The 15,908-nt window shown below is 41.0% G+C and overlaps 1 protein-coding gene across 1 annotated transcript in view; it reads right to left on the bottom strand.

Annotated features, from left to right (window-relative positions):
• The window catches only part of ntsr1 (neurotensin receptor 1 (high affinity)), an 88,036-nt gene that overhangs the window by 35,649 nt on the left and 36,479 nt on the right, over positions 1-15,908 (bottom strand). Inside the window, exon 3 of the mRNA XM_072434272.1 lies at positions 11,846-11,930. Within this exon, the coding sequence (XP_072290373.1) occupies positions 11,846-11,930 (85 nt within the window). The remainder of the gene's footprint in view (positions 1-11,845; positions 11,931-15,908) is intronic.

Raw genomic sequence — 15,908 nt, 5'->3', positions numbered from 1 at the left:
TTGAAAGTGTTGAAAGTGTTTAAAGTGTTGAAAGTGTTGAAAGTGTTGAAAGTGTTTAAAAGGTTTAAAGTGTTTATAAAGTGTTTATAAAGTGTTTAAAGTGGGTTTAAAGTGTGTTTAAAGGGTTTAAAGTGTTTAAATTGTTTAAAGTGTTTAAAGTGTGTTCAAAGTGTGTTCAAAGTGTGTTTAAAGTGTGTTTAAAGTGTGTTTAAAGTGTGTTTAAAGGGTTTAAACTGTTTAAAGTGTGTTTAAAGTGTTTAAAGTGTTTAAAGTGTTCAAAGTGTGTTTAAAGTGTGTTTAAAGGCAAGGCAAGGAAAGGCAAGTTTATTTGTAGAGCACATTTCATACACAAGGCAATTCAAAGCTTCACAGCAGGAAAAATGCATTCAAATCACAAAGAAATTACAGAAATACAATAAAATTAACTAAATTAAAAATTATCAATCCAACTGATTTTCTAAACTAATAAAATCACAAACAAAAGAGAAGAGTGCAAAGAAAAAAATCCCTTCAGTCATATGCGCAGCTAAACAAAACTGTTTTTAGCTTAGATTTGAACATTGTCAGAGTAGAAACTGTCTCACATCTTCAGGAAGATTGTTCCAGATTTTAGCTGCATAAAACTGAAACACAGATTCCCCATGTTTAGTCCTGACTCTGGCACCAGCAGGAGGCCGGTCCCTGAGGTCCTAGGGTCCGAGATGGTTCATATGGCACTAACATATCCAAGATGTACTTTGGTGCTAGGCCATGGAGAGACTTGTACACAAGCAGAGCTGCTTTAAAGTCTCTTCTCTGAGCCACAGGGGGCAGTGCAGAGACCTGAGAACAGGACTAATGTGATCATACTTCCTGGTTCTAGTCAGGACCCGAGCAGCAGCGTTCTGGATGAACTGCAGCTGTTTTACAGCTCGTTTGGAGAGACCAGTGAGCAGGCCGTTACAGTCTAATCTACTGGAGACAAACGCGTGGATAAGTCTCTCTAAATCTGGTTTTGACACTATATTTTTGATTTTGGCAATGTTTTTTAGATGGTAAAAAGCTGCTGATGTTATTGATTTGACGTGGCTATTAAAGTTCAAGTCTGAGTCCATTATTACCCCCAGATTTCTAACTTGGTTTGTAGGTTTTAGAGCGAGACTCTGGAGGTGACCGCTAACACTTTCTCTTTGTTTCTGTGGGCCAAAAACGATTATTTCAGTCTTGTCTGAGTTCAGCTGGAGAAAGTTGTTTTGCATCCACAAACTGATCTGTTGGATGCAGTGACAGAGTGAATCCACTGGTCCAGATTCACCTGCCGATAGTGAAACATAGATCTGAGTGTCGTCTGCATAATTGTGATAGGACACATTTTCACTGCGTATCAACTGACCTAACGGCAGCATGTAGAGGTTGAACAGAAGGGGACCCAGGACTGACCCTCGGGGCACTCCACAGGTCAGGGTCATGTGGTCTGAGACACAGCTACCAATTTCAACAAAGTACTTCCTGTCTTCCAGATAGGACCTTAACCAGTTTAGGGCAGTGCCAGTGATGCCCACCCAGTCCTCTAGTCTCTGTAAGAGGATCCCATGATCGACAGTGTCAAAAGCAGCACTCAGATCTAACAGAATTAAGACTGAGGCTTTGCCCGTGTCAGTGTTCAGGCGGATGTCATTTGTCACCTTGACAAGAGCAGTCTCAGTGCTGTGATGAGGTCTAAAACCTGACTGAAAAACATCAAATGAGTTGTTTATTAAGAGGAAATCTGTGAGCTGTTGGTAAACAACCTTTTCAAGGACTTTGCCCCAAATGGTAGATTAGAGATGGGCCGGTAATGACTCAGTACTGCCGCATCAAGACAGCTCTTCTTTAGGAGATGCTTTATGACCGCAGTTTTCAAAGACATTGGGAATGTTCCAGATTGAAGCGACATGTGAGTGAATGGTGCTAACAAACTGTTCAGCACAGACTTTAGAAATCTGGTGGGTAACACATCAAGGCAGCATGTAGATGAACTCAGACTGGTGATGATCTCATGGACAGTTTTGTCAGTTACTGGTGCAAAGTGAGTTAGCTCTAAGTGTCTTGGTGGTTTTAGGGTCATTTTTTGCATTGTGGGATTTATAGCATTTTTAATGCCCTGAACTTTGTCATTAAAGAATAATGCAAACTCATTACACTTGGATGTGGAAATGAGTTCTAACGGCAGCTGAGCTGGAGGGTTTGTTAATCTGTTTACTGTGGCAAACAGGACACGCGAGTTGTTACTGCAGCTTCCAATTATTTCAGAAAAATATCTTTCCCTAGTTCTACATAAGATTAGGTTGTACATGTTCAGCTTCTCTTTGTAAATCTCTTTTTGAACCTGGAGCTTTGACTTGCGCCATTTCCGTTCGGCCTTGTGGCACTCCCTTTTCTGTGCCCTGACCCAATCATCATTTCTCCACGGCGCCTTCTGCTTATTTTTAACCATTTTAGCCTTTATAGGGGCGATGGTGTCCAGAACATTCAAAACACTAGATGTAACAGATTTCAACAAATCATTTACATTAGAACATGAGACATTTTCAAAGTTTATCATTTCCATAAACAGTGCACCTGTGCCATCACTTATGTGTCTCCTCTGAACAACTGCAGGACCAACCGGAGGTTTGGGAGAAACAGACAGGTCAAAGAAGACACAGAAATGATCAGACAGAGCAACATCGATCACATTAACATTTGAAATATTTACCCCCTTTGTAATTATGAGATCTAGAGTGTGTCCTTTGCTGTGGGTGGGGCCTCTCACATGCTGAGTAAGACTGAAGGTTTCAAGGACAGCATCAAGCTCTTTAGCGTTTCTATCACAAATATTATCAACATGCACATTGAAATCACCTGTAATGACCAAACCATCAAAGTCTGTGCATACGACTGAAACATCTCAGTAAAATCATCAATAACACTTTGGCAGTGCTGGGGAGGCTTGTATAAAACAATGAAGAGAATGGATGGAGACCGTTTTAGCTCCATTTTAAAGGATACATATTCAAATGATGAAAACACCCCAAAAGACAACCTGCGGGTAATTATTTCATCTCTAAAGACAGCACAGACTCCACCCCCTTTTTTGTTTTCTCGTGTTTGAGATTCAAACTTAAAGTTGGGTGGAGCAGATTCTGTCAGAACTAAATTTCCTGTGTTTTTGTCAAGCCATGTTTCAGTTAAAAACATAAAATCAAGATTATAAGAAGAAATAAAATTATTAATTAAGAGAGATTTGTTACATAAGGATCTGACATTTAGCACAGCAAGTTTCAGACTAGTTTCAGTGGGACTGGGCTTTATCTTTTCACAGGGAATATGAATCACATTTCTCAGATTGGGCCTGACTCGCATTTTGTTTTTCCATCTGTGTGATGATGTGACTACAGAAATAGCACTAGGGGGGGCTCTTTTTACATAGGGCCCCGGGTTGGTTTGATTTTTAATGTGACAATAAGTCCCGGCAACGCTGAGACCCAGTGCATCCTAGCTATGGGAGATACCAGGTGAAAGGCGAGGTTGGATGGGTGGTGGGGCTTTTGTAGCCAAGGAGAGTTTGGGACCAGGTGAGAGGCGAGGAGGGGATGGGTGGTGGGGCTTTTGTTGGTGTAGTCGGCTTGTGCAGGGAAGACATAGCCCTTGCTATATTGGGCGTGAGTGGAGCCATCTTAATGCCTGATTTGATCAGACTTTCAAAATGGCTGGGAAGGCCCATGGGTGAGAGTGGAGATGAGAAGGAGAATGATGAATCTTTAGTGGGAGTAGATGTTGCAGGGGGAACCCAGGGCTGGTGTGAAGGCAGGGGCGATGACAGGGATGTTGTTGGGCTTGTCACAGATGGGTCCAAGGCCTTTGAAGATTGTTCCTTTGCTGGAGGCGGTGGAGGTAAATGTGGAGCAGCTGGAGCTGAATCCTTTGCTGGTGGTGGTGGAGCAGCTGCTGATGAATCCTTTGGTGGAGGCTGAGGTTGTGGTGCTTTTGATGTTGAAACATTGGCTCGGTCTCTGGCTGATGGAGCAGGAATTCTTCTCTCATTCCTCTCTTCTCTAACTATCTGCTCAGGACCCTGTCCAGGCCCAGTCCAATGCCTCAGAGCGTGGAGCAGGTTCTCTGTCAGCACCCTCACTCCACCTCTGCATAGGTGGGGGCCATTTCTCTTAAACAGGTCCTCTCGTTTCCAGAATAGATAGAAGTTCTCAATGTAGTGTAGTCCTCTCGGGGCACACTCTTTGGACAGCCATGTGTTCAGCTGAAGAAGCCGGCTAAACTTGTTTATCCTCCTGTCGATGTTTGGAAGAGGTCCACTTATGAAAGTTTTGATTTCCATTTTATCAAGCACGTCGAATAACTTCAAGAAGTCTTTTTTCAAAACTTCAGTCTGTTCCCGCCGCATGTCCACTGCACCCACGTGCACAATCAGCTGTTTAGCTCCTCCATGCTTAGCCATAATATTTGGAAGGAGTGACGTTATCTCAGAAACAGTGGCGCTTGGAAAAGAATGTGTGTTTATCTTTTCATGCGTCACGTGACTTATCGCGCCGTCACCAACCAAAACAATCTGCGTGACCTTGGCTCCTGGCATAGATCCTCCTCGCTGTATTTTGGCCACGTCATCTTTCCTTTTTTCATTTAATTCCATCTCTGAAAGTGGTAAAAATCTGTTGGTGAGCTGTATTTTAGGTGACTTCACGTTATCTTTGTATCGTTTAGGCTTTGCTCCAAGTTTGTTCCAAGAAGCAGCCTGGTCTTTCTGGTTTTTAGACAGTTTTGGAAACGACACAGAGTCACTGCGGTTTAGGTTGAAAGTAGCAGTTTTTCTTGTAAAAAGTGTGCTCTTCTTACCGTCGGTTGACACAGGAATGGTATCGTGAAGAACTTTTTCAGATTCCAAAACATATATCCGTGTTTTCAGCTCATTAATTTCTTGTTGATATTTCCGACAGCGTTCACAGTCTTTCTCTCTTCTTCTCCCGGACATGTCGCTGGCGTCAGATATGTCGTTAAAACTGGAAAAATGTTCTTAAAATCCTTGGTTTACTTGAAAAAGTCTAAAGCAAAAATGTTTGGAAGACAAAAACTGATTAAAAAGCAAAATAAATAAGGAAAGCAGCGATAGAAAGCGGAGCGAGCAAAAAAGCGTGTGCACTCTTCGGAAGCAGAGGTAGAAAGTGTGTTTCAAGTGTGTTTAAAGGGTTTAAAGTGTTTAAAGTGTGTTTAAAGTATGTAAAGTGTTTAAAGTGTTTCAAGTGTTTCAAGTGTTTAAAGGCTTTAAAGTGTGTTTAAAGTGTTAAAAGTGTTCAAAGTGTTTAAAGTGTGTTTAAAGTGTTTAAAGGGTTTAAAGTGTTTAAAGTGTGTTCAAAGTGTGTTTAAGGTGTGTTTAAGGTGTGTTTGAAGTGTGTTTAAAGTGTTTAAAGTGTTTAAAGGATTTAAAGGATTTAAAGTGTGTTTAAAGTGTTTAAAGTGTTTGAAGTGTTTAAAGTGTTTAAAGTGTGTTCAAAGTGTGTTTAAAGTGTGTTCAAAGTGTGTTTAAAGTGTGACGTGTTTAAAGTGTTTAAAGGGTTTAAAGTGTTTAAAGTGTGTTCAAAGTGTTTAAAGTGTGTTTAAAGTGTTTAAAGTGTTTAAAGTGTTTAAAGTGTGTTTAAAGTGTGTTTAAAGTGTGTTTAAAGTGTGTAAAGTGTTTAACGTGTGTTTAAAGGATTTAAAGGGTTTAAAGTGTTTAAAGTGTTTAAAGTGTTTAAAGTGTGTTCAAAGTGTGTTCAAAGTGTGTTTAAGGTGTGTTTAAGGTGTGTTTGAAGTGTGTTTAAAGTGTTTAAAGTGTTTAAAGGATTTAAAGGATTTAAAGTGTGTTTAAAGTGTTTAAAGTGTTTGAAGTGTTTGAAGTGTTTGAAGTGTTTAAAGTGTTTAAAGTGTTCAAAGTGTTTAGTGTTTAAAGGATTTAAAGGATTTAAAGTGTGTTTAAAGTGTGTTTAAAGTGTTTAAAGTGTTCAAAGTGTTTAGTGTTTAAAGGATTTAAAGGATTTAAAGTGTGTTTAAAGTGTGTTTAAAGTGTTTAAAGTGTTTAAAGTGTTTGAAGTGTTTGAAGTGTTTAAAGTGTTTAAAGTGTGTTTAAAGTGTGTTTAAAGTGTGTTCAAAGTGTGTTTAAAGTGTTTAAAGTGTGTTTAAAGTGTAAAGTGTTTAAAGTGTTTAAAGTGTTTAAAGTGTTTAAAGTGTGTTCAAAGTGTGTTTAAAGTGTGTTTAAAGTGTGTTCAAAGTGTGTTCAAAGTGTGTTTAAAGTGTGAAGTGTTTAAAGTGTGTTCAAAGTGTGTAAAGTGTTTAAAGGGTTTAAAGTGTTTAAAGTGTTTAAAGTGTTCAAAGTGTGTTGAAAGTGTGTTTAAAGTGTTTAAAGTGTGTTGAAAGTGTTTAAAGTGTGTAAAGTGTGTAAAGTGTTTAACGTGTGTTTAAAGGATTTAAAGGGTTTAAAGTGTTTAAAGTGTTTAAAGGGTTTAAAGTGTTTAAAGTGTTTAAAGTGTGTTTAAAGTGTGTTGAAAGTGTTTAAAGTGTGTAAAGTGTGTAAAGTGTTTAACGTGTGTTTAAAGGATTTAAAGAGTTTAAAGTGTTTAAAGTGTGTTTAAAGTGTTTAAAGTGTGTTTAAAGTGTGTTTAAAGTGTGTTTAAAGTGTGTTTAAAGGGTTTAAAGTGTTTAAAGGCTTTAAAGTGTGTTCAAAGTGTGTTTAAAGTGTTTAAAGTGTGTTCAAAGTGTGTTTAAAGTGTGTTTGAAGTGTGTTTAAAGTGTTTGAAGTGTGTTCAAAGTGTGTTTAAAGTGTGTCTAAAGGGTTTAAAGTGTTTAAAGTGTGTTTAAAGTGTTTAAAGTGTGTAAAGTGTTTAAAGTGTTTAAAGTGTTTAAAGTGTTTAAAGTGTTCAAAGTGTGTTTAAAGTGTTCAAAGTGTGTTTAAAGTGTTGAAAGTGTGTTTAAAGTGTGTTTAAAGTGTTTAAAGTGTGTAAAGTGTTTAAAGTGTTTAAAGTGTTCAAAGTGTGTTTAAAGTGTTCAAAGTGTGTTTAAAGTGTTGAAAGTGCGTTTAAAGTGTGTTTAAAGTGTTTGAAGTGTGTTCAAAGTGTGTTTAAAGTGTGTCTAAAGGGTTTAAAGTGTTTAAAGTGTGTAAAGTGTTTAAAGTGTGTAAAGTGTTTAAAGTGTTTAAAGTGTTCAAAGTGTGTTTAAAGTGTTCAAAGTGTGTTTAAAGTGTGTTTAAAGTGTGTTTAAAGTGTTTGAAGTGTGTTCAAAGTGTGTTTAAAGTGTGTCTAAAGGGTTTAAAGTGTTTAAAGTGTGTTTAAAGTGTTTAAAGTGTGTAAAGTGTTTAAAGTGTTTAAAGTGTTCAAAGTGTGTTTAAAGTGTTCAAAGTGTGTTTAAAGTGTTGAAAGTGTGTTTAAAGTGTGTTTAAAGTGTGTAAAGTGTTTAAAGTGTTTAAAGTGTTCAAAGTGTGTTTAAAGTGTTCAAAGTGTGTTTAAAGTGTTGAAAGTGTGTTTAAAGTGTTGAAAGTGTGTTTAAAGTGTTGAAAGTGTGTTTAAAGTGTGTTTAAAGTGTGTAAAGTGTTTAAAGTGTTTAAAGTGTTCAAAGTGTGTTTAAAGTGTTCAAAGTGTGTTTAAAGTGTTGAAAGTGTGTTTAAAGTGTGTTTAAAGTGTGTTGAAAGTGTTGAAAGTGTGTTTAAAGTGTTGAAAGTGTGTTTAAATTGTGTTTAAAGTGTTTGAAGTGTGTTCAAAGTGTGTTTAAAGTGTTGAAAGTGTGTTTAAAGTGTGTTTAAAGTGTTTGAAGTGTGTTCAAAGTGTGTTTAAAGTGTGTCTAAAGGGTTTAAAGTGTTTAAAGTGTGTTTAAAGTGTTTAAAGTGTGTAAAGTGTTTAAAGTGTTTAAAGTGTTCAAAGTGTGTTTAAAGTGTTCAAAGTGTGTTTAAAGTGTTGAAAGTGTGTTTAAAGTGTGTTTAAAGTGTTTAAAGTGTGTAAAGTGTGTAAAGTGTTTAAAGTGTTTAAAGTGTTCAAAGTGTGTTTAAAGTGTTGAAAGTGTGTTTAAAGTGTTTAAAGTGTGTAAAGTGTTTAAAGTGTTTAAAGTGTTCAAAGTGTGTTTAAAGTGTTCAAAGTGTGTTTAAAGTGTTGAAAGTGTGTTTAAAGTGTGTTTAAAGTGTTGAAAGTGTGTTTAAAGTGTGTTGAAAGTGTTGAAAGTGTGTTTAAAGTGTTGAAAGTGTGTTTAAATTGTGTTTAAAGGGGTCTGTATTTAAAGTGTGTGGCTCGTGCTGCTGGAGGAGCCTGTGGCCTCGTCTTATTGAACATGTTTTATTCATCTCGTGAGCGTTTTCGTTCTCTTTGGCCTTAAACGATTCTGGCTCAGAGCTGGAGCCAGAACAGCAGGAAACCAAACATGACAACATCTGAATTTCAAAACCATCTCGTCAAATTGTCCGCGCCTCATTTCACAGCTGTGTAGAAGACGGCCGTTCCCGTGGCGATCGCTGCCTTTTTATGACTGTTTTCTGATTACGAGTCCTGCAGTTTGTCCCAGAGTCCCACTGAGAGGAGGACGCTTTGTCCCGTGTCTCCAGCAGAATCACTGACAGAACAAAGACCATTTGTCCCGTGGAACTAGTACAGAAGTAAAAGTACTGTACTGAAGTAGGGTTTGACATATCTGTACTTTACTTAAGTACATTTGGCGATGGATGCGCCCCAGCTTTGCCAAGCTAAATTAAATATGTATACTAGTATACTTTGTACCCTAAAAGTACATTTTAAAGGTGTACTTCAGTACGTTTACTCTTGTAATGCTTATTTTTACTTTGACTTGAGTCTATATTTGCTCCTGTGAGTGTCACGGAGACGACTGGACCAAGTTCTTTGGAACATGATTTCATCTAATATTGAGTTTCAGTCGTCTGGCTTTTGAAAAGGTCATTTGCAATCTAGAGTGACTGAGTCAAAATGTGAACGATCTTTCTCTACAACGATTGAGGGATTTCACCGACCATCCCAGAGAATGGGAGGAGCATCCCAGAGAATTCCTCGTCTCTGTCCTCGCCTCTGTCCTCGCCTCTGTCCTCGCCTCTGTCCTCGTCTCTGTCCTCGCCTCTGTCCTCGTCTCTGTCTTCGCCTCTGTCCTCGTCTCTGTCTTCGCCTCTGTCCTCGTCTCTGTCTTCGTCTCTGTCCTCGTCTCTTCCGTCGTCTCTTCCGTCGTCTCTTCCGTCGTCTCTTCCGTCTTCTCTTCCGTCTTCTCTTTCGTCTTCTCTTTCCTCTCTCTTTCCTCTCTCTTTCCTCTCTCTTTCCTCTCTCTTTCCTCTCTCTTTCCTCTCTCTTTCCTCTCTCTTTCCTCTCTCTTTCCTCTCCTCTGCCCTCTTCTCTGTCTTCTGTCCTCTCTTGTCCCCTCCTCTGTGATGGACCGTCCTTCACTTGCTCGGCGTTGGGATCTCTCGCTGATCCATCTTTAGGATTGGATTGCCTTCATTAAACGTTCACATTTGTGCCGCTCCCTGGCTCGCGCTCCTCATAACGAGCTTGTTCTAACTGAGCCTCCGCCTCTTCATTAGATCAAAAGCACGCGCCATTTGAGCTGCTGGGAAAGCCTCGCCTTTTCAGAGCCAAGAACGGCAAATGTCATCCAACATGAAATACATAAAGACAATAAAAGACGTGTCCTTAGAGAAGAGCGATGAGGCCGGGACACTTTGTTAAGGCAGAGACACGGTAAAAGCATCAATGACACTGCAGTTCAATGCAGGGCGTCGCCAACGCTGGGACCAACTGGACGTTTAATCTATTCATTCATTTCATGATTAAGAGTTAGAATATTCCTTTTAAACAGATATTTAAAACTATTTAAAACAAAGCTTGAGCGAGCACTTGACCCTGAACCAGCACCAAGAGCTTTTATAGTGAAGTCCCCATGTCCAGTGATAAGCACGAATGGGGACAACATGTGGGCGTGTCCCTCATTCGTCCAGGAGTCCAGGAGTCACTTAGATCTAAGTGACTCCTGGACGAATGGGGACAACATGTGGGCGTGTCCCTCATTCGTCCAGGAGTGTTCCATTGTAGAAAAAGATTCAGTCGTTTCATCTGGACTTTGTTTTTGGAAAAAACAAGACATTTCGACTCCAAAAGTCATTGTCAATCTGTGAATCGAGAGTGGAAACTCAAATATGTATCTTACTCTGAGAAGCCACAAACCTCTCTACTGAAGACAGTGAGAGGGACATTCTGAGGGACATTCTGAGCAGGAGAAAATATGGTTACAATTCAACCTTCTGGTCGTATATAATATTGTCTTGAAACCCTGGAGCGGGAGACGCCCAGAGAATTCTGATGCTCATCGGGTACTCAGTGAGGAGGGAGCTAAAGTCAGGTCCCAATAGGAGGCTGATGGCCCATTACAGGACTGATAGAAAACAAAGGGGTATTTCTTCAAGTGAAACCAAATACTCCCTTTATCAGGAGGCTCCGCCCGGTGGGCGGGGCTTACTCAGAGTAGGATAAATATCGGAGTTTCCAGACGCAATTCACAGATTGAGAATGACTCATGGACGAGAGTCGAAACGTCCAGATGAAACAACTGAATCTTTTCCTACTTGAGTCACGACAGTGAAAAACATATTAAACATGTTCGTAGGGACTTGGCAAAGCACCCGTGTCCTTAGACAAGAGTCTCTAAAAGCACAGTAGGAGGTATAGCCTTCTGGTGGTCCCAAGAGTCTCTAAAAGCACAGTAGGAGGTAGAGTCCTGTCCATGTTCAAGAGGCGACACAGTCTCTTCATTTAAGTCCAGGATTAAAACGTTCCTCTTTAAATGACTGATGTTCAGGCCAGTGAGGAACAGAAATATAAAGCTACAGTTTCAGCTCCGCTGAGTACTATCCTCTGCTTCCAACTACTTTTACTTTGAACAATATTTCATTTTAGAGTTCACCTGTGTCTCTACAAGGCCGTCCACATGTTCTTCTTCATCCACTTCATAATGAAGTGTCTCTAGAAGAACCGCCCTTTCTCCTCTTGATGCTTCTGGCTCAACAGTCTCTCTGCAGAAGGAGGTTCTAAGGACAGGGGGAGGTTCTAAGGACAGGGGGAGGTTCTAAGGACATGGGGAGGTTCTAAGGACAGGGGGAGGATCTAAGGACAGGGGGAGGTTCTAAGGACAGGGGGAGGGTCTAAGGACAGGGGGAGGATCTAAGGACAGGGGGAGGTTCTAAGGACAGGGGGAGGGTCTAAGGACAGGGGGAGGTTCTAAGGACAGGGGGAGGGTCTAAGGACAGGGGGAGGGTCTAAGGACAGGGGGAGGGTCTAAGGACAGAGTGCGGGTCCAAGGACAGGGGGGGATCTAAGGACAGGGGGAGGGTCTAAGGACAGGGGGAGGGTCTAAGGACAGGGGGAGGGTCTAAGGACAGGGGGAGATTCAAAGGACAGGGGACGCTGGGACATTTGCTCATTTCCTATGAACATAGTTTAATCCGTCTTCTTGGAGGAAACAGCTGCTGTGATTTTGGGCTTTACAAAAACAAATGTTCTTTTATTGCCGCTTCTTTCAAACTAAAGAAGATTTCTCTCTTGAACCAGAACATTTCACTTCAAAATGTCATTACACAAAGATTGTCTCATGTTTGAAATGTCCCTTGTTTTTGAAGTACAACAGTTCCTCTAAATCCTTCAGCTCACTAAGCTTCTGGTTAGAGGGCAAAACCTCACCAACATTTAGAACAAAACAAAACTGAACCTTAAAATGCTCGATACTAATTTAAATAAACTACAATAACAATGATCGTTTTCAATAAAAGTACAGATTGTTCTTTAGGTTTAAACTCGTGAGTGAAATAGTTGTTTCTTATACTTACTCGGACCAATCAGACACGTAACAGAACATGAGGCGTCGAGCGTGGTACGGCAGCCAGCAGATAACAAAGGCGATCACCACCACTCCTGAAAACAAGAACAAAGGCGATCACCACCACTCCTGAAAACAAGAACAAAGGCGATCACTATCTCTCCTGAAAACAAGAACAAACGCGATCACCACCTCTCCTGAAAAAAGAACTAAGGCGATCACCACCTCTCCTGAAAACAAGAACAAAGGCGATCACCACCTCTCCTAAAAACAAGAACAAAGGCGATCACCACCTCTCCTGAAAACAAGAACAAAGGCAATCACCACTACTCCTGAAAACAAGAACAAAGGCGATCACCACCTCTCCTGAAAACAAGAACAAAGGCGATCACCACCTCTCCTGAAAAAAAGAACAAAGGCGATCACCACCTCTCCTGAAAACAAGAACAAAGGCGATCACTACCTCTCCTGAAAACAATAACAAAGGTGATAACTACCTCTCCTGAAAACAAGAACAAAGGCGATCACCACCACTCATGAAAACAATAACAAAGGCGATCACTACCTCTCCTGAAAAAATAAGGCGATCACTACCTCTCCTGAAAACAGTAACAAAGGCGATCACCACCACGCCTGAAAACATGGACAAAGGCGATCACCACCTCTCCTAAAAACAAGAACAAAGGCGATCACCACCTCTCCTGAAAACAAGAACAAAGGCAATCACCACCACTCCTGAAAACAAGAACAAAGGCGATCACCACCTCTCCTGAAAACAAAAACATAGGCGATCACCACCACTCCTGAAAACAAGAACAAAGGCGATCACCACCACTCCTGAAAACAAGAACTAAGGCGATCGATCACTACCTCTCCTGAAAACAATAACAAAGGCAATCACTACCTCTCCTGAAAACAAGAACAAAGGCGATCACCACCACTCCTGAAAACAAGAACAAAGGCGATCACCACCTCTCCTGAAAACAAAAACAAAGGCGATCACCACCACTCCTGAAAACAAGAACAAAGGCGATACCCACCTCTCTTGAAAACAATAACAAAGGTGATCACTACCTCTCCTGAAAACAACAAAGGCGATCACTACCTCTCCTGAAAACAATAACAAAGGTGATAACTACCTCTCCTGAAAACAAGAACAAAGGCGATCACCACCACTCCTGAAAACAAGAACAAAGGCGATCACCACCACTCCTGAAAACAAGAACAAAGGCGATCACTATCTCTCCTGAAAACAAGAACAAACGCGATCACCACCTCTCCTGAAAAAAGAACTAAGGCGATCACCACCTCTCCTGAAAACAAGAACAAAGGCGATCACCACCTCTCCTAAAAACAAGAACAAAGGCGATCACCACCTCTCCTGAAAACAAGAACAAAGGCAATCACCACTACTCCTGAAAACAAGAACAAAGGCGATCACCACCTCTCCTGAAAACAAGAACAAAGGCGATCACCACCTCTCCTGAAAAAAAGAACAAAGGCGATCACCACCTCTCCTGAAAACAAGAACAAAGGCGATCACTACCTCTCCTGAAAACAATAACAAAGGTGATAACTACCTCTCCTGAAAACAAGAACAAAGGCGATCACCACCACTCATGAAAACAATAACAAAGGCGATCACTACCTCTCCTGAAAAAATAAGGCGATCACTACCTCTCCTGAAAACAGTAACAAAGGCGATCACCACCACGCCTGAAAACATGGACAAAGGCGATCACCACCTCTCCTAAAAACAAGAACAAAGGCGATCACCACCTCTCCTGAAAACAAGAACAAAGGCAATCACCACCACTCCTGAAAACAAGAACAAAGGCGATCACCACCTCTCCTGAAAACAAAAACATAGGCGATCACCACCACTCCTGAAAACAAGAACAAAGGCGATCACCACCACTCCTGAAAACAAGAACTAAGGCGATCGATCACTACCTCTCCTGAAAACAATAACAAAGGCAATCACTACCTCTCCTGAAAACAAGAACAAAGGCGATCACCACCACTCCTGAAAACAAGAACAAAGGCGATCACCACCTCTCCTGAAAACAAAAACAAAGGCGATCACCACCACTCCTGAAAACAAGAACAAAGGCGATACCCACCTCTCTTGAAAACAATAACAAAGGTGATCACTACCTCTCCTGAAAACAACAAAGGCGATCACTACCTCTCCTGAAAACAATAACAAAGGTGATAACTACCTCTCCTGAAAACAAGAACAAAGGCGATCCCCACCTCTCTTGAAAACAGTAACAAAGGTGATCACTACCTCTCCTGAAAACAACAAAGGCGATCACCACCTCTCCTGAAAACAAGAAAGCGATCACCACCTCTCCTGAAAACAAGAACAAAGGCGATCACCACCTCTCGTGAAAACATTAGGGAAGTTTCATCAACAAGCGTCATGTTACACACGTGACAAGCGTCATGTTACACACGTGACAAGCGTCATGTTACACACGTGACAAGCGTCATGTTACACACGTGACAAGCGTCATGTTACACATGTGACAAATGTCATGTTACACACGTGACAAGCGTCGTTACACACGTGACAAGCGTCATGTTACACACGTGACAAGCGTCATGTTACACACGTGACAAGCGTCATGTTACACACGTGACAAATGTCATGTTACACACGTGACAAGCGTCGTTACACACGTGACAAGCGCCGTTACACACGTGACAAGCGTCATGTTACACACGTGACAAGCGTCATGTTACACACGTGACAAGCGTCATGTTACACACGTGACAAGCGTCATGTTACACACGTGACAAGCGTCATGTTACACACGTGACAAGCGTCATGTTACACACGTGACAAGCGTCATGTTACACACGTGACAAGCGTCATGTTACACACGTGACAAGCGTCATGTTACACACGTGACAAGCGTCATGTTACACACGTGACAAGCGTCATGTTACACACGTGACAAGCGTCATGTTAAGCGTCAACACATTCAGGACAAAAGCTTCTTTTAAAGGTTTGTAGTTTGTAGTTTGTCGTGAGCCACAGAAATGTCAGTGCAAAGTAAAAAGAGTTGTTTTTAGTGCGAGTGCAGCTGCTGCAGCTGGTGCAGAAAGTCTCATCTGCTGAAATAACTTTACACATTTTACACTAAACTTTGTTTTAACAATGAATGATAAAAGTTGTGATGAGTCAAAACATGTGATAAAGTTACTTTTATTTCAAAATCAGAAGTTCTAAAGATACGAAAAGATCACAAGAGAATGAAACTTTCAATTAACAAACGATTTACATTTGAACATAACTCAAATTAGAATCCTGCACAAGCTACGACATATTCACCGTGAAGTAAACAGTAAACACAGATTAAAACAACAACAACAAAATGTATGAAAATCACGTCCTGTGATTGACAGGACAGTCCCAGAACACGTGGCAGTGGTTTGCCTCCTGGTGGCGCTGTTTCTCTATAATAATAATGAGTTATGAAGAAACATGAAGCAATTATATTTTCTCCATTCAATTTAAGAATAAATGTAAACAAAAATGATAACTAAGTATTTCTTAAGTTAATCACGAGCAGAATTCTACGTTTATGTCTGAAGAGAACGAGGTGAGACTTCATCCTGATGAGTCTTTTCTTTTTAATAAAGTCTTTAGTCCACGTCCGGCCTCTGTTTGTGTCTGAACAAAACTAAACTCAATTAAGTCACTTTGTAAATGTCCCGAGAGATCGTCTGGAATGAGAAGCAGCTGTTTGTGTTTGTGTCGACAACAGCAGGAGGTCCATGTTCAGTCCTGACTCTGGCACCAGCAGGAGGTCCATGTTCAGTCCTGACTCTGGCACCAGCAGGAGGTCCATGTTCAGTCCTGACTCTGGCACCAGCAGGAGGTCCATGTTCAGTCCTAACTCTGGCACCAGCAGGAGGCCGGTCCATGTTCAGTCCTGACTCTGGCACCAGCAGGAGGTCCATGTTCAGTCCTGACTCTAGCACCAGCAGGAGGCCGGTCCATGTTCAGTCCTGACTCTGGCACCAGCAGGAGGTCCATGTTCAGTCCTGACTCTGGCACCAGC

Source organism: Eucyclogobius newberryi, unplaced genomic scaffold (genome assembly GCF_026437365.1).
Source record: "Eucyclogobius newberryi isolate DKJ021-1_F unplaced genomic scaffold, fEucNew1.0.hap1 SCAF_61, whole genome shotgun sequence".
Lineage (NCBI taxonomy): Eukaryota > Metazoa > Chordata > Actinopteri > Gobiiformes > Gobiidae > Eucyclogobius > Eucyclogobius newberryi.
The sequence above is the reverse complement of the archived record's forward strand: the minus strand, read 5'-3'. Positions and strand labels throughout refer to the sequence as shown.